Raw genomic sequence first — 19,132 nt, 5'->3', positions numbered from 1 at the left:
CATCCGACTTCTTACACTTACTCTTCTTCACTCGTCCTTTGGTTTTGACTTTTTCAGGTGGTGGACACATTGAACTTGTAGTTGAAAAAAAAGTTCACGCACCTTACTCTTCAACATTTGTTTTCCTATAACATCAAGTGATCGAAAGCGTTTCCATAAGACATTCATCTCAGTAGACATATCCAACTCCGATTCATCTTCTTTGTCTTGGGTGAGTTCACATTCCATGCTTAATTTTTTCCATTGAATATGCATATAATCTAGAGGAATTGGTTCACCCATCAATTTATATTGTGCCAATTCACAAGCACAAGGTAACCCGTATGTCCTTTTGAGAGAACACCGACATACATATTTGTCAGTACCCACCTACTCAACTTTCTCGTATTCTTCAGCAATACGTCTTTGAGTTTCTCTTGATACAAATGTATTCAATCTCAGATAAAATGGATTTATGTGTTCATACTCTTCATCATAGAGATTTTTATGAAACAAACCCCTGATTTTTTTATGTTGCAACTTTATCATGTTGTTCATAGCCTCCCAACATTTACACATGTCACCTATACTGTGTTCCAACATTAACTTCAATTTTCAATGAGCTGACTCAACCCTATAATTACATATATAGTGTCACAACTTAATATTAATTTATTTCTCCTCCCTTTCTCTCTTGTCTCTATCTCCGATCTTTTAATGATAACAGTAACTTTATTTTTTATATTGATTTCTTTAGCCCAATTCACAACAGCGTCCCTTGTATCAAATATCTGAAATAAAATATAAAATAAATTATGATTAATCACAATAATATATTTTTATAATATTAATATTAATTATAATTATTCATACATGATCTGTATAAAAGATGTTTGTATTATCGATACATGTTTTATCCAATAATAGTAGTGGTTTATCCATATCTGTTAATATTTTAAAAACTTAATAAAATTTTTTAAAAAAATAATTGGTGTGTACCAAAAAACGTATTAATGAAGTTTTTCGGAAACAACTTCTATACCGAAAAAGTTGAAGAAAATTTTCAAGTACACGCATTTTTTCATTATGTATCGGAAATCTTTTTTAAAGTTTTTCGGTATAATCCTTCTGTACCGGAAAACTTGTAAAAAGTTTTCTGGAAACACGTTGTGTACCGGAAATCTTCTAAAAAGTTTTTTGGAAGTTACCAAAAAACTTGCACCTATCGAAAATATTTTTTACAGCTCCGAAAATGATAAAATGGTAAAAAAAAAAAAATTAACTCTGGATTTTGTGAAATAGTAAAAAAATTAAGAGTAATTTTGGCATTTTCATAAAGTTATATAGTTATAGGTCTAAAAATGAAGGTAGAAACTTGCACCTACTAGAAATCTTTTTATAGCTCCAGAAATGATGAAATGGTAAAAAAAAAAAAAAAAACTATAAATTTTGTGAAATAGTAAAAAAAACAAGGCTAAATTACATTAACGGTCCCTCCCTTAACGTAATTTCAGGTAACATTTTAATTTTTTTTTTCGAGTTGGGCCTTTATTTTAATTTTAAGTGACAATTTGTTATTTTATGTTTTAAAATGTCAACAATGTTGTCCTTTTTTTTTTACAAAAATTCAAAAAAATCATCAAATTTTTCAAACAAAACCCATAAAATTCATTATCATCTTCAATAAAATATAAATTTGATCAAATTCATAACTTAAATCTTGAAATAAACTCATATTTTCATTCTTTATTTGATGTTGTTGGTGATAAAAATATGAGTGTATTTGAATATTTGAGTTATGGATTTGATAAAATTTGCATTATATTGAAGATGATTATTAATTTTATGGGTTTTGGTTGAAAATTTTGATGATTTTTTTGAATTTGTGTATAAAATAGGATAACATTGTTGAAATTTTAAAACAAAAATATCAAATTTTCACTTAAAATTAAAATAAAGGACCAACTCGAGAAAAAAAGAAGATAAAGTATGTTACCTGAAATTAAGTTAAGAGACCGTGGATATAATTTAGAAAGAAAAAAAATCTATTATATATATTTAAAACAGACCTCGAATGCAACCTCACTCCCGAATGTCATCTCATTCTATTTCATCAGCCAAAAAACTGATGTGGACTTCTCCTCCTTTCTCCCCTCTCAATCATGCTCTCAATGTCTAATCTCCTTCAATCCTCCTCTCAATAATAATATTATTTTATAATAAATTTATAAATTATAAAATGATTTTACAATTATTTATAATAAAATTATAATTTATAAATTACTTTACAATTTGATAATAATTTATAATTTATATTATTATCAAATTATTTTATAAGTTATTTTATAATAAATTTATAAATTATTTTATAATATTATTAGTCATTTAATTTATAAATTCAATGGAAAAAAACCATCTAATCCTTCATAAATATGACATAAATATTCTCCTTGGACAATTATATTATTTCACTTATGGTGAGTAATGATTTTATACGTTAAAAATTCAATTACTCATTAATGTCAATCCATTTATAATTTCTTTCAATTTATGTCAACCCATTTTTTAGTAACATTTTTTACAATAAAAATATATATTCTATTTGACAAAAAATACACAAATTTATAAAAAATAATCATAAAATAAGAATATATGAAAAATTATTAAAAAAGTTACTTCCAATTATTAAAATACACAAATTTATTTAAAATTATAATATATGAATATATTAAAAAATATAATCAACAAAAGTTTACTATATATATGTGTTTTGAAAAAATATGTTAACACTTAATTTTTATCAATTAAATTATATATTTATAATTGAATGCTATTTTTTATTTTAATTTTTCTTATTATAATGATAATTTGAATGTTAAAAAATAAATGAAAATTTAAGTATTGCATAAAATTAAATTATTTTTTAATAACATTTATTTTTGGTACATATCACTCCCAAATGTCGGGTTTAGATTGTCTAGCTTTGGCTTCTCTACCTTTCTCTCTATATCTCTCTAGATTTTGTTTTGTCTCTATGATTCTCTCTTCATCATAAATATCATACTCTCCTATTTTATCACAAAATTTGCCTAAAGTTACTCTACCTTTAACAACTCAAAGGTAGACAATCCAAATCCCCCGAATGTCACCTCATTCTATTTCATCCACCTATACAAATATTTCTCACATCAGCCAAAAAGCTGATGTGGACCTTTCCCTCCTTTCTCCCCTCTCAATCATGCTCTCAATGCCTAATCTCCTTCAATCCTCCTCTCAATAATAATATTATTTTATAACAAATTTATAAATTATAAAATGATTTTACAATTATTTATAAAAAATTATAATTTATAAATTACTTTACAATTTGATAATAATTTATAATTTATATTATTATCAAATTATTTTATAAGTTATTTTATAATAAACTTATAAATTATTTTATAATATTATTAGTCATTTAATTTATAAATTCAATGGAAAAAAACCACCTAATCCTTCATAAATATGACATAAATATTCTCCTTGGACAATTATATTATTCCACTTATGGTGAGTAATGATTTTATACGTTAAAAATTCAATTACTCATTAATGTCAATCCATTTATAATTTCTTTCAATTTATGTCAATCCATTTTTTTAGAAACATTTTATACAATAAAAATTATATTCTATTTGACTAAAAATACACAAATTTATAAAAAATAATCATAAAATAAGAATATATGAATAATTATTAAAAAAGTTACTTCCAATTATTAAAATACACAAATTTATTTAAAATTATAATATATAAATATATTAAAAAAATATAATGAACAAAAGTTTATTATATATATGTATTTTGAAAAAATATGTTAACACTAAATTTTTATCAATTAAATTATATATTTATAATTGAATGCTATTTTTTATTTTTATTTTCCTTATTATAATGATAATTTGAATGTTAAAAAATAAAATAAATGAAAATTTAAGTATTGCATAAAATTAAATTATTTTTTAATAACATTTATTTTTGGTACATATCAACATAACTATAATTCAATTGCACAAACAATTAGTTAAAACTTTTAAATACATAAAATTGATTTAAAATATATGTAAATCTTTAATAAAATTAATTTCAAACTCTTGATTAAAGATATTCAATAATTTTTTTTTTACAACAACTAATATAATTCAACATTAACATTTTTTTTAAAATAAAAAATATTAAATAGTAAATCATATTTATAAATTTTTACATCTTATTTTTGGGTTTGTATTTTATATTTTATTTCGTCAAATAAATACAAATACCATTATATGTTGAAAAATAATTTAACAATCAAAGTACAATGAGTCAAACAATTATCCTATATAATAAGTTATCATACGAATTTTACAAAATATTTTAAAAATTAAATTAAATGATTGTGATAAACATGATTTCCCTCATTTTAATACATAAATTATTAATTAATTAAAATATTATTTATAAAACTTATAAAATTAAATAATTATAATACATAAAATTAAATGATTATAATACATAAAATATTATTTATAAAACTTATAAAATTAATTAATTAATATCCGCGCAGCGCGCGGGCCATAATCTAGTTCAAATAATTTTGACATTTTCATAAAATTATAGATCTAAAAATGGGGGTTAAAGGTTAAATTTTTCCCCATGAATGGATTAGATAACTTTACACTATTGTGTGCTGTAATTGTTTATCCAAACTGAACATTGCCTAATCAGCAACCTACAGAAGATAATTTATTCTTACTCACTCACTCACTCTCAGCAGACCATGCTTCTTCTTCCCTCCTTGAAGCTGCATAGCGCTTTCTGGTTCTGCACTCCCGGTTACCGGAGAAACCAAACACACCGCAATAGTAATATCATCAGGTGTGCAAAGAAGAGAACCGGCAAACAGCTGTACCCGTCAGAGAAGAAGAAACTGAAGTCCAAATACAAAGAACTTTTGTCTATTTTTAATGAGAAGAGCCAGTTTGAGGGTACATGGAGACTCTTCAACCTCGCTGTTCCGCTCGATCAAGATCCTGGCAAAGACTCTCAAGAAGTTTCCGATGCGCTTCTTCAATCAATCGCTGAACTTCTCAAGTTTCCGGTAATTTAAAAATCAAAACTCATTTTGAGCCTTTTTGTTGGCCTCAGCTTCTTTTTATTTTATGTCTTTTCAGTGGATTGAAATGTGAATTTCATTTCTTTTAGGTTGCTTTGATGTTGCCGCGAGAACCTTTCTCGGTTGTTAGAAAGTCCTTTGATGCTAGGAAGGTATGTAATGTTCCATGTGGTGTTAGAATCTTGTGAAAACATGCTAGTGGAAACAAAAGTTGCTGTGCAACTCTGAATTATTCATTCATTGAATTGATTACAATTGTGGTGAAGTTCTTAAATATTTACAACTTGAGTAAACTTACTGAATCCTAACTGACTTAAGAGTTAGCTCAACTAACTAACTAACTCTTAAGTTACTAACAAACTATACAATGGTAAAGATACAACAAGGACGGTGCATGATAACTACAATTGCACAAACATACTCTATTAGCCCCCTTTCAAACTTAAGGAGGTTTGCATTCAAAGAACTTGAGTTTGTCCCTTAAGCTAAGAAATCTTGTTGTAGGCAGTGGTTTTGTGATCAGACGACCACCAATGTGCCCAAATACATGTATTTCCTGACTTGAGGGAATCCACATTCCTTATCTTGTAGGGCTGAGTTAGGCTCAATCCAAATTTTAAGACTTTCAAATCTGTAGAAGAAAAATAACAAAACTATTATCTAAACGCAATATATTTAAAATCAGGAAATAAAATGTGATACCATAGTGAATCATTGATATTCAAGGTTTTAAATTGTGGTTGAGTCACAATCCTTGATAATGTGGTCAAATGCAACCAATGTAGCTATAAATGTAGTCATGTTGCAAATGTGGAGACATCAATGACTTTAATGTCGCATCCCATATCGTAGTCATGAACCCTTTTTTATTAAAGACTGGTGGAATGGAAGAGTAAAAATATGAAAAGGAAAAAGAAAACACTAATTTGTTGCACTCTTGGACTCTTATGTTACGTATTAATATAATGAGTTCATAGGGTTTATATTTTAATTATTTGGTTTTAACCTATAAGGATATCTATGTCACCAAAAATCAAGAACATGGTTGCAAATGAACATAGTGAAAACCTCTTTCGAAGTGTATAATAATGTTTTAAAAGTTCATCTGAATTTGGATTGAAATGTCGTTTTAAATTGTAGTACAGTTTCTGCCATTGTTGCATTTGCATCATCTTATATTGTTTTGCTGATGGTTTTTATAAATTGAAGGAGCCCAAATTTGTGCATACAGTGGACATGGATGTCCAGAAACTCCTCAGCCTCGAGCCTTTCTCTTTGGAATGTATTTCTCAACTGAAACCTAAAGTTGGCCATGTGGAACGTGTACATGACGGAGGAGATTTTGGTGATCTGATGAGTATTATTCGAGACTGTAAAGAAAATAAGGAAGGTTTAGCGAAAGGGAAAAATGGACACAGCATCTTCTCAAATAAGTTGTACAAAAAGCAGGATATCAAAAAACCAAAAATTGCTGTAGTGGGTAGCGGGCCTTCTGGCCTATTTTCCGCTCTTGTTCTCGCAGAGCTTGGTGCAGATGTCACGCTAATAGAAAGAGGTCAACCGGTTGAAAAGAGGGGGCGTGATATTGGTGCTCTTATAGTTCGGCGAATATTGGAATTGGACAGTAACTTCTGCTTTGGGGAGGTTGTACTATTCATATTTATTTATTTCTTTGAGTGATGGTTGGTTGTCTCTGTTTAATAGATTTTGTTGAATTCATAGTTGCATCATTCGTCGCTTCCGACTTAAAGTAATTTATTTTTGGATGCTTGTTACAAAGTCACTCACTTATTTATTTAAAATGTCAGGTTCTGACAAATATGCAAATTTATTCAAAAGAAAATACATGGGAGTATTCTTTGTCCCATTTGTGCTTCTTTGTTTCTATAATTTTGAACTTTCTCCACATTAGACAATATGCAAGGAGCTTATTATGAATTGTTATTTATATACACCTTTTTAAGACTCATCTATGTTGCAATACTTATGCATTTCTAGGACTTCCTAAATTGCTTATAAAAATCACCAATGAGATGATTTATTGATTTACAGATAGCTGGTCAGCTCGCCTGTGATTTTCTTATGTTGCTCTAGATTCAACTACTTTTCACCCATGTTGGTTCACTTGTTTATTTACTTTTTCATTTATCAAGGACTTATGTGTGGCAGGGTGGGGCAGGTACCTGGAGTGATGGAAAGTTGGTAACTAGAATTGGACGCAATAGTGGCAGTGTTATTGCGGTTAGTTTCACTTGAATTTAAGATGACTATTTTGTTGTGTTTTTTATGAAGAACTGTACAAATATATATACAAAAGAAGCGTTGTCTAGATCCCTAAATTTGGATCATATCAATTAGTCCAGACCACCTATGGTAAGTTGACAATGATGAGAAGAAAGAAAGAATGACTACCAAGTTTGACAACGAAGATTACCTTTCAAGTTTTATTAGTATATATGTCCAATGCATCTAGAGTCACATATATATGCATGCTATCACAGGATCTTGTAAGGACTTGGTCACCAAGTCTTGTAGCTAATACATGGAATTCACAAAAGAAGGCTTGATGATGCTTGGGAGGATATCTTCTCTAATGAAGTGACAATCAGCTTCTTAGTGTTTAATCCTTTCATGAATAATTGGAATTGAAGAGATTCAAAACTAGTTGGTTATCACTAATACGATTCATAGGACAATATTCTACATCTCTGCTTGATCTTGCAACAGTAGTTTGCTTCTTGCTTTTTCACGAGATCTAGTTACCTCCATTAAGCACACAATATTCGGTAGTGGACCTTAAGCATCGCTTCATATTAGATAGTGCTTCTTGAACATGCTTAATGATAAAGCATAAACAAAGAACAATGGGAAGAAGATAATTGATGAAAACTCAAAATTAGAATTGGGGTGATGATTGAGAGTAGGGTGCTTACGAAGGGCAATAGGCAGGTTAGGGGAAGTGGTAGACGGGACTATAGTTACCGAAAAGGTTAGACCAAGAGTTGAATGGGGAGAATCAACAATAAGAGTGATCTGTGGAGTTTTAGGCATGGAAGCACAAAAATAAACCAAACCAAATCAATGCAATGAATGGTCATGTTGTAATTGTGGAGCTTAGGGGATACAGGGACATGATTCAAACTGAGGAATGGGTGGTACATGAGACAAAATAGAGTCTGATGTAGATAATTATGCAAAGAGTGATGTATGCTAAATTGCAAATAGAATGTAACATTTGCGAGAGTCACATAAAATGATGTGTACTTTGAGAGTAACATCAATATTTCTTGTGAACTAAATAGTAATCAATCAATCAATCAATAAACATGGATGACATAAACCACAATGGAGTTAGGAGACTATGAAATTGTGTTTATGGTGAATGATGAAGGTTCAAGGTAGTAGAGACCTTATGATCATCTCCAGCTCCAATTGTCCTGTCTTGTACTTTTGTATAAGAAAAGTATCAAAACTAAAAATTGTGGAACATTTTAGAGTGCTAATAAGTTGCCTGATCAATATTAAATTAAAAGGACAACTAGTCACACACGAGTGAATTTAAAAGTAAATATGGAAGAGTTGAAACTCGACCGGTACCTGTAATCTATCCTGGAGACCCACCCACAAGAGTGATGTGAGGTTGCTTTAGGGAATGTCAGTTTAGGGAAAAGAGAAGGATTACCAGCTCATGATAAGAAGCAATTGATTAGTGGCTAAAATCCTTTGACCGAGTTTGATCTAGTCCATCAAAAGATGATTCTGCTAGTGAGTTAGCCATAATTCCTTACCTGAACTCAGACGAGTTAAAAAGTTAACTCAAATGTTTGACAACCAAGGTAGTGGAAGATCATGGAAAACAATATGCCAAACCATTAAGAGAGATATGGATTTAAATGACATATAATTTGACATGATTCATGATGGACATTGTGGCGTTTTTTAATTCATGTTGCTGACCACGCCTAGTGGTAAAAGGCTTTGTTTGTTGTTATTGCCGTTTATTAATTTAATTCTTAGTGAAGTATTCACTTATAATAAAACCTCTAGTTTACTTTTACTTATAATAACCCCGAATACAAGGAAATCTGTGACTAAATGTTTAATTAAAAACCGATAATGATAAATGTTTGATAAAAAAAATAAGAGGGAAAACCTTTTTACTTTTCGCTGTTAGGTTTTTACCCAAACATAGATCTTTTATTTGGGAAGGTTTTAATAGCTAGTAGGACAAGTATAACTAATTTGAAAAGATTTGTGTGGTTTTAATTTACCCATTACACCCTTATGTCTAACTTTATATGTTATGGAATGCTTGACTTGATATCTTCATTTTAGGTTATGAGAACTCTAGTGCAGTTTGGAGCTACAAAACAGATATTGATTGCTGGAAAGCCTCACTTAGGAACTGATAGGTTGGTTCCGTTACTTCGCAACTTCAGGCAACATCTGCAAGATTTGGGTGTGAGTTTGATAACTTCTTTGCATTTAAAATAAACTCATGTCTGTAATTTTCTATCGTGCTTAGTGTAACTTTTCTTCTTGCAGTTGTTGTCATACTGTCCAATTCACAATGCTGCTTCTTTTATTGCAGGTAACCATAAAGTTTGGAACAAGAGTGGATGATCTACATATAGAAAATGGACATGTTCTCGGGGTTATGATATCTGAATCAGCTGATGAATTACGTTTAAAAAGTCAAAAGTTGGAATGTGATGCAGTTATTCTGGCTGTGGGTCATTCTGCTCGTGATACATATCAAATGCTTCTTAGTCACAATGTGGAATTGGTACCCAAAGATTTTGCTGTGAGTTTACGTAGACATCAACTTTTAATCTGCAATTCAATTTATTGAAATTGGGATGCTTGTCTATTGCATTTCCTTGTGTAAGGTTTGCATATCTGATATGAGTTGAAGTTCTATTACAAGGAATTAGGGGAAATCTCCTTACTGAACAATAATGTAGAGCTTCAAGGGTTTGCAACTTCCCAACATAGCCCCTAATCCACTGAAATGACTAGCTAATTATCTTTCTTGATCCCTTTTCTTATCTATAGACGACATGCCTTATTTCTTCTATCTTCCTACTAACTCAATAACTAAATAATTATAACCTTTAATTCCCTCAACTAATAAGGTATAGATACTACCCCCTAAAGTTTCACCTTGCCCTCAAGATGAATAGTTTATAGCTGCTGAGAAAAGGTTCCATTGGTGGCCCATTGTATGAGACAAGAATCTTGCTGATATAATTTTCAAGTCACCAAAATCTTCTCATGTCCCTCTAACAGTAGCAAAGTCCGGAGACAGTGGAGGTCTTCATTGATAGCATGATTGTGGCTCCCTGTTTTATGGGTGACACCAAAGTGTGGACTAGGGGCATGGGTGTCAAGGGGTTTATTTTTGTTGATAAAGAGAAATATCAAAGAAACATCGGACTCGACTAGGAAACAATGGAGAGTAACATTTGTAGCGGTGGAAAGTTAGATGAGGAAATAAAACAGAGTGGTGTATTTGGTGGTTATTGAAGTGAAACACCCATTTAGTGACATCATTTTGTTGAGGGATACAACTACAAGATCTTTGATGAAAGATGCCATGTTAAAAAAAAATGTGAAGATAGAAACAAGGTTTAAATAAGTTTTAGTCCCTATAAAATTTTAATTTTTCAATTTAGTCTCTGTAAAATAAAACTACAACTTTTAGTATTTACAAAAATTTTTAGAAAACAATTTTAATCCCTGCTGAAATGAAACATGTGTAATTGACCTTCAAATTTAAATTTTTTGAATGATTTTTTGCAAGTATGTTTAGAACATTATAAAAAGTTAATCCACAAAAAATTAGAAATTTTTGACTGAGATGAATTAAATATAAATTTTTAAAATGTAAAACACTAAAGATAAAAATAACGAAAATATGGATTTAAAAATTGAATTTTGAACTTATTTTTTATGGATGAACTTTTTATATTGTTGTAAACATGTTTGAAATTTTTTTATTAAAATATATACGTTAACTTAACATACAAAAATGATGTTTTTGTTGGGATTAAAAGTTGTATTTTTATTTTATAAAGACTAAAATTGAAAGATCTTAAGTTTATAGGACTAAAAACTTACTTAACTTTAGAAACAACTATGATCTATTTTCTATTTAAAATAATCATGTGCATCAAGAATAAATATTAGTGAACGTGACAATATTTGGACCCTAGAGTGGTTGGTGGGCAAAATGCCTTAGACACCATACATTAGAGTGGATCAAATCAAAAGGGAATGTAGCTCAGGATGGACACGATTTGGGAAATTTCATAAATAGGATTTACAAGAAACATAGATACATTTGTAAGACTTGCCACTATTTGTTATAGCTTGGCAAAGTTCTAATTTAAATTAAGGAGACACTAATGTAGATTCCTAAGGCAGGCCCAATTCTCATAGAAAGTTCCAGATTGGCCAAATTCATTTTTGTCATTATTGTATTTTTAGTGGAATAAAATGATGGTGTAATGTTAGCTTTGACATTTGTACATGTTACGATTTTCTTTCCCTTCCCTTTTGAGTTGTTTTCCCCTTTATACGTTATAAACAGGTAGGGCTACGGATTGAGCATCCTCAAGAACTAATAAACAAAATACAGGTTTGTATGAGTCAATTTTTTTCTGCACCATTGTTTTTTGATAGGAATATACCTAAGCCTAATTGCTGCTTCTCCCTTTTTGTTCATGTAATAAGTATTGAAATGAAGTCCCAGATATTCTTGCCATCACGATTGTAGAAAGAGAGGAGACATGAGAATAAAGTAATGAGATACTCTACAATGTGTAGTGGCCCTTATATTTATATTACTAGGTTAAGAGAGTAGTACATAAGAAAGACAAGTGGGCTTAGCCCATGTAATCAAGACTTTAAACCCTAGTAACTTATTATTATAACAACTATTAACAAGGATTAATTAGCAATCACAAATAATGCTATTAACTGTTTCAATCGAACACTTTTCCATCCTTTCTGACTGTTGGAAGAATACTCAAATCATCATTTGTTGAACCCAACAGAAAAATGGAATAGTGTGAAAAAATGAGCATCTTTGTTTTAGTCTCTAACAAATTAAAGTGTCAACGTATTAGTCTCCCAAATATTTTTATACCAAATTAGTCTTTTAAAGGTCAAAAGTTGTCGCAAAATTTAGAATGTGGTGAAAAATGTGTATCTGTGGGGCATATTTTATGAAATTTTCTTTGGAGGGGTAATATGGTGACAGTTTAATCTTTTACAAATTAAATTATTAATTAATGTGCTTATAGGATCTGACATTACTTTATTCCCTTTTCCAACTATGCCCATTTTGTATGCATCTAACCTGTGTGTATCAGAAAAAGCAGAATAATATGGTCCTAATCAATTCTGACATAAAATCTGTTTATCTCAAACTTTTATTTATTTTTGTGATGATTATGATGCATGCCAATTTAAATGTGTAGTATGGTGAACTGGCATCTGAAGTTTGTCGTGGACGTGGTAAAGTCCCGGTGGCAGATTACAAAGTTGCCAATTATATTGACAAAGACGATTTCTATGAATCATCTGATTCAAAGGTGGCGAGTCGAAGTTGCTACTCTTTCTGCATGTGTCCAGGTGGGCAGGTATACATTATCCTTTAACTCACATATCAGATTAATTGGAACTTAATCTCTTTGTGGTGCTGATTCCATGAACATACATTTAAATTTCATGGTATAAAAAAATCTTCTGATTGATTTGCAATTTAAAGGGGAAGGGAAGGAAGAGGGGGAGGGGCATTTGATTATATTGGAAGGATTAGCATTTCGGAGCATTAAACTATTATTCTTTATTTGAATTTTCCTTAGCGATCAACCGGTAGTGATGTATGGAATACTGGAACTTGTAGGTTGTTCTCACAAGTACAAATCCATCTGAAATATGCATCAATGGCATGTCATTTTCTCGGCGAGCATCTAGGTGGGCAAATGCTGCACTTGTGGTGTCAGTCACAATGAATGACTTTGAAGCTTTGAATTATTATGGTCCTCTTGCTGGTGTTGAATTTCAGGTTGGTCTGAATTCTTGTCATCTATGTTGTATATTCATATGCTTTTAAAATTTAAACTAAATGTCTTCTATTTGATTTCCATTTTCATCTTTATAATTATCAAAAGAAAACTGTGAAGTGAAGATGTGGGGAGCTTCATTATTCAGTTTTTCCATGATAATAAATCTAAATTTCATTACCTACAGCTATATTTAACTACTTAATTTTTAAAATAGTACAATATATAAAATTCATATCTGGCGTATAAGATTCAACTACACCGTCCTTGTTCTTCACGGGCATATAGCACAGTCCTTAAATTTATATATTTGATGTTATGTGTTTTGTCTAATACTTTTACTATTATTTAGACAGAGTTTGAAAGAAGAGCTGCTATAATGGGAGGAGGAAATTTTGTAGTGCCTGTCCAGACAGTTCCAGACTTTCTCGAGAATAAGTTGTCAGGTAAATTTATGGACCATTGACTCAAATATAAGCAAATAAGAAGTCATAATTGGTGGTTCAAAATTTGCACAAAATCAAACTAATTTCACTCTATTTAATCTCATTATTCTAAAAAATAACCTTCAATGGAACAAGTTCCTAAACAAAATTTAATGAAAACAAATGGTAGTTTAGTAAATACAATTGTTTTTTTTTATTACATCAAGAAAATTAAATTAGGTTAATCAATATTCTTAATGTGTGTGTAGTTAGTTACTTTTACTTATAATTGAGCCTCAATGGAGTACCATTTATATGTTACTCTCAGGTTCTATGCTTGTAGATTAACTTAACTAGTTTGTGCCAGTTACATCTGTTCCGCCATCAAGTTATCGCTTGGGTGTGAAGGCATCAAATCTTCATCTGCTATATCCATCACACATTATTGAAGCTTTGAAGCATTCACTTGCAACGTTTGACAAGGAGGTTTGTAGTTTCCATGTTCTTACATATATACACACAATACAACTGTCTTCATAAAATTTTCCATCAAAGTTGATCTAAACATTTCTTCTCATTTTTCCTTACTGAATTCAAACTTCCAAACTTTTCAGTTACCAGGGTTTATCTGCAACGAGGCTCTCCTTCATGGCGTAGAGGTAATAAAAACAAAAATAGATTTTTCAGTTTGTTCTAGTAACAGTATGCCTCATTGTATTTACATATTCTCTAAATTTCCCTATAGTATTCCACAGCTCTTGATTCATTATGCAGTCATAAATTAGATCAGCATAACGCTGTCATTATCGTGACATTGCTTCTCAGGTGTTACTTCTTTTCCCTAAACCATGTTTTGTTCCAGACTAGGACCAGTTCCCCAATTCAAATTCCTCGCGATATTGACTCTTATGAAAGCACTTCAGTAAAAGGACTATATCCAGTTGGTGAAGGAGCAGGTTATGCTGGTGGTATCATTAGTGCTTCAGTAGACGGAATGCATGCTGGTTTTGCTGTGGCAAAAAAATTCAACTTATTTGATGGAGATGTTAAGTCTGTTCTGAGCAAGGCTCATAATGTTGGATTCGCCAAGTACTAGTAGAAATCAATTTTCTTCAGAGTTCTACAGGAACAATGAATTAGTAGATAGTGGAAAAGGATTTTTGTATCCCCATTACACCGCAGAATATTCGACGTAATGCTATGATTCTGCTCTTATTCTTCCGTGACACCACAAAGTTGTTAAATTCAGCTTTTCATGGAAGAAACACTGATGCTAACTGGTATCTCTGTTGAAATTGTGCAGCAAACAAAGTTTTTCTTCCAGACTGATATACCAATACAGGAATCAACACTTTTAAACTTCATTCTGTTGCTACATATATGTAATATCTGGAAACAGAAATATGTAATATCTGGAAACAGAAATATGTACTTGCTAAAATGTATTTCATGATGGTAGCGACACTAAATGCCATTTGCAACATAAATTTTTGAAATTGAAAAACCTGCTTACAACTCTTGCATTTTGATATTTAGTTCAGTATTTACAACAGTCTAAGGATGAAACATGATCATATAAGTGGATTAGAAAGATAAAAATCATAATATTATTTTTAATGATTTGAAAATTCAGACTCTATTACAATTATATAGACTAATCTGTATATATAAATCAGTCTAAATAAAATGATCATCATAAAGGGAAAAAGGAAATAAAATTTGTCCCAACTATTGCACACATCGTAGTGATATATATAGAAGAAAAAATAAGAATTAAATATTTTTTAAAAGAAAATAAGAATTAAATCTATATGCATTGAGAATGTAATTTTTTTTACATAAGCATTTAAATACATCTTATCGTATAATTTATTAAGTAAAAAAATAAAATAACGTTGTGATTAATTTGATTAGTTATTTGTGTAAAAAAGTTTTATACACTCCATTCCATGCATAAAAAAGTTAGGTCCCTGGAATGTCACATTAATTTTAACAACTTAGTAATTTTTTTTTCAGGTGTAACTTCTTAAGAACTTAAAATGACTCCTACATATTAACCTATTTCTTGGAAATAATTCCTACAAATCATTTCTCAATTATTATTTTATGAATAAGAATAAATTCACATATATATAAATAATTTTACATTTTACACCTACAATATCCTCCTTCAATGGTGAACCCAATTATCAAGAATCTAGTTAAGTTCTGCTGCTAGAGATGACCTTAATTATCATACAACATCATATACTAGCTACCATCCAATGAGAGAGACTTTGATTATTTCTGTATAGCATTATATTTGGTGCTAATTTGATGTATACTTGGAGTTTAGTATGCACTTGTTCTGAATACCGCAACCAACTTTTCAAGATTTGTTTCGTATAAGCCATTTATTGCATGATTGTAGAAAGCGATGAGGCATGAGAATAATGTAAGAGGATACTCTACAATATGTTGTGGTCTACATATTTATATTACTAGATTAAGAGAGTAGTACAAGTAGGCCGAGCGCCCGAGCCCATATAATCAAGACTAAACTTTCGTAACTTACTATTATAATAACTCCTTAACAATGATAAAAAACGACAAATGCTTACATTGAAACCTTACATATAAACCTTCTTCATGGCTTTATATGATTTACTATTTGCATAAGTGAGATGTAGGTGCCCTGTATTCCAAAAAATGTACCAATGATAAGAATACCTATGATTATGATCAACTCTAAACCAAATCGTCTAGCAGCTTTGTGTATCTTTAAATAACAGAGGCAAGGAAACATCATTGAGATTGTCACACTCAAGAAAGCACCAATAAACGCCATCATGTATCCAAAAAAGGGAACAATTAGTGCCATAATTAAACTACTGATCACAATGGTTGTTCTAATGAGAATGCTAATAGATCTTCTCTTGCATAGATGCCATTTGTTCTCAATGGCATTGATTATTGGAGTAATTATGATAGCATACTTAGTGAAAGGATTAATTACTGTGGTATATATTGCTATTTTAGTACTTATTGTATTCATAGGTAAATTTAATGTGATTTGAGACTTCAAATTATCTCCAAACATCATGTAGCCTAACATTGCTATGGTTATATAGATAACTGTGCTTCCTGCAAAGCAAACCAGCAAAACCTGCAATATGAAAAATATTATTTTGATTAGAAAAATCAAGACATAGGCCAAGGTTAAGTGGCTTCATCTCTTGGATTTGAAATAGTATTTAGTTATCTCCATACCAGTTTTATTATATGTGAATTTGGTCAGTTTTGTTATATTTTGAAATTTTGACAATTTCAGGTATCAAATTACTCAACTTCTACAATTTCAATGATTAAATAATTGGTTTACTCTAAATAACAAGGATTTCCCTCTTGAATAAAATGTGATTACAAGGACACAACATACCTTGGAAAACTGCTTTCTATCTTTCATGGAATTGCATATTGTGGGCATTAATGCATGAGCACAGTAACAGAAAGCAAAAAAGCTCATAGAAGTAGACAAGCCTCTCAAATTTACAAACTTGCCTCTTTCATTAAACCCAACACCATCAACTTCTCCCACCCACACAACACAACCAATTAAAATAACAGATGAAACTACACCACCAAAAGAAATATAAGCCAGAGCTCCTAAGCTTCTCAACCAAGTTGTTGGTAATAATATCAAAGCAGTGAGTAACACAAAACCTTTTTTACTTCCAATTCTAAGTCCAAAAATTGTCAAACTCATATTTGGAAACAACTTCTCCAAATTGTCACCTTCTAATATAAGAAGCTCCACAGCAACTAAAAATAGCTCTACATATATGAAACTGGCTATCACAGCTCTTCCTTTGTACCCAAAAGCAACTTCACCTATGTCAGCATAGGATTTGATTAGTGGTTGTTCATTCATACACCTTCCTTGAAGTAAAGCTGTGTACCAACATATCATGGCTAAAATAACTAGTAGCATAAAACTCAGCCACCCTCCTTGAGAAACTGCATATGGCATTGATAGCATCCCAATACCTAGAAAAACAAATTATCCTATCCTAGTTAGAATTAGAACATAGAAGCACACAATTATTTATAGCTAAAGAACTCTGCTTTATTTGAGAAGCTCTTTATTTTGAGTTCTTTGGTAGCAGCTATAACTGATTAACCAGATAAACTTGATGAATCTTAATATAGTGATGCCAAATAATCTTAATACAGTTGTACATATGCAATTTTTTACTAAGAATATTATAATTGAAGAACCATTATGTTTCTAACATTCTGCCAACATTTTCAAAGAATATTCTTAGCAAACATGTTTTTGCATATATGACTAATGACTTAGTTTTCAAACAAGAGTTTGAGAAAGAGAGAATGTGAGACCTGCTAAGGTGTTTAGTCCATTGAAACATGTTTGGAAAAAAGAGGTTCCTTCATTATGCTGCCCTGAATTTGAAACATGAAGCTGCCTTTCTGTCTCCATATTCTCTCAAGATAGTTACTCTTGCAACCAAACCAAATCATATATATATATATATATATATTAATGACTCGATAATTGGTTAAACAGTTTTACGTGGTATTCCATAAATAAAGCACTCTTAATAATGATTCATCATGCACTTCACTCGAAGCTACAATACTTGATTTAAACTAGAGATAGTGCATGGTGTCCTTAATTAGACCACGTTTTTTTAGTTCTCCTAAATTTTAATTGAAGAATTAAAATAAAAAATTATGAATATTACAGGAATTCTTTCTAATAAACATTAATTTTACATGCATTAAAAAAAAAGAAAACTAAAATAAAAAATAGCGCATAATTACTGATACCAATCATACGTTTAAGCTTTTTATAATTATTATCATCTTTATCTTTATTAATAATTAATAATATAAAAGTGTTAGGTTGCTATTAATAATTAATAATATAAAAGTGTAAGCAAGCACCACACACAGAAGCCATCACATGTGTCATGATCAACTTTTTTTATGACTGTGCAAGGTACCTTTTTTTTAGGGCAGTTTTTTATTTTCCTTTAAATCTCTATTTTGAATGATTTGGCCTTTATTTATTCATGTTTAACCTTTATATTTATTATCATTATTATTATTACTAGCAAGAAACATGTGCTGAGTTTATGCAATCGTACAGATGAACTTAGTTGATATTATACATTTGTTCTATTTAGATTTTGGTTGAATGCAATTTTGATGTATTTATTTTAATTGATTTATAATATTGTTTTTTTTTATTTTTAAATTTATAATTTTGGTCATCCTATTTTAATTGATTTTCAATTTTTATCCGTCTATTTTTAATTTCGCAATTTTGGTCCCCCTATTTTAATAAATTCATAATTTTGATCCCTCTATTTTTTATTTTAAAATTTTGGTCCTTCTATTTCTTAAAATTGAGATACTTTATAAATCTAATGGAACATATATTTTATTTAATAAAATATAATAGATTACATTTTAAAAAATATATAATTTAATAAAACTATTAGATATTTATTTAAAAA

The 19,132-nt window shown here is 30.0% G+C and overlaps 2 protein-coding genes across 6 annotated transcripts; one reads left to right on the top strand and one right to left on the bottom strand.

Annotated features, from left to right (window-relative positions):
- Positions 1–4,705: 4,705 nt before the first annotated feature.
- LOC101496812 (uncharacterized) lies at positions 4,706–15,142 on the top strand. 5 transcript variants are annotated; one of them, XR_003474282.2, is made up of 14 exons: positions 4,708–5,101; positions 5,206–5,268; positions 6,326–6,760; positions 7,286–7,357; positions 9,452–9,577; positions 9,708–9,920; positions 11,709–11,756; positions 12,601–12,762; positions 13,029–13,190; positions 13,541–13,634; positions 13,981–14,099; positions 14,228–14,272; positions 14,476–14,805; positions 14,917–15,142. XR_003474282.2 is itself a non-coding variant. In XM_027337001.2 (13 exons), the coding sequence occupies exons 1-13, from the start codon at positions 4,781–4,783 to the stop codon at positions 14,478–14,480; spliced, it is 1,902 nt and encodes a 633-aa protein (XP_027192802.1). In that variant the 5' UTR covers positions 4,706–4,780; the 3' UTR covers positions 14,481–14,568. The 5 variants fall into 5 exon arrangements, 4 of the variants coding, with proteins under 4 accessions (XP_027192802.1, XP_012573956.1, XP_012573955.1 ...); XM_027337001.2 differs by lacking the exon at positions 14,917–15,142 and having other exon boundaries at positions 4,706–5,101; positions 14,439–14,568; XM_012718500.3 differs by having other exon boundaries at positions 14,476–15,142.
- A 1,000-nt stretch (positions 15,143–16,142) lies between these two features.
- LOC101496477 (amino acid transporter AVT1I-like) lies at positions 16,143–18,134 on the bottom strand. Its single transcript, XM_004509913.4, has 3 exons — positions 17,991–18,134; positions 17,032–17,639; positions 16,143–16,758 (listed from the first exon to the last, which is right to left on the bottom strand). Exons 1-3 carry the CDS (start codon positions 18,088–18,090, stop codon positions 16,240–16,242), a joined length of 1,227 nt encoding a protein of 408 aa, XP_004509970.1. The 5' UTR covers positions 18,091–18,134; the 3' UTR covers positions 16,143–16,239.
- Positions 18,135–19,132: the final 998 nt, after the last annotated feature.

Source organism: Cicer arietinum, chromosome 7, assembly GCF_000331145.2.
Source record: "Cicer arietinum cultivar CDC Frontier isolate Library 1 chromosome 7, Cicar.CDCFrontier_v2.0, whole genome shotgun sequence".
In the NCBI taxonomy this organism is placed as follows: Eukaryota; Viridiplantae; Streptophyta; class Magnoliopsida; order Fabales; family Fabaceae; genus Cicer; species Cicer arietinum.
Note: the sequence above shows the minus strand (reverse complement) of the source record. Positions and strands in the feature narration are given on the sequence as shown.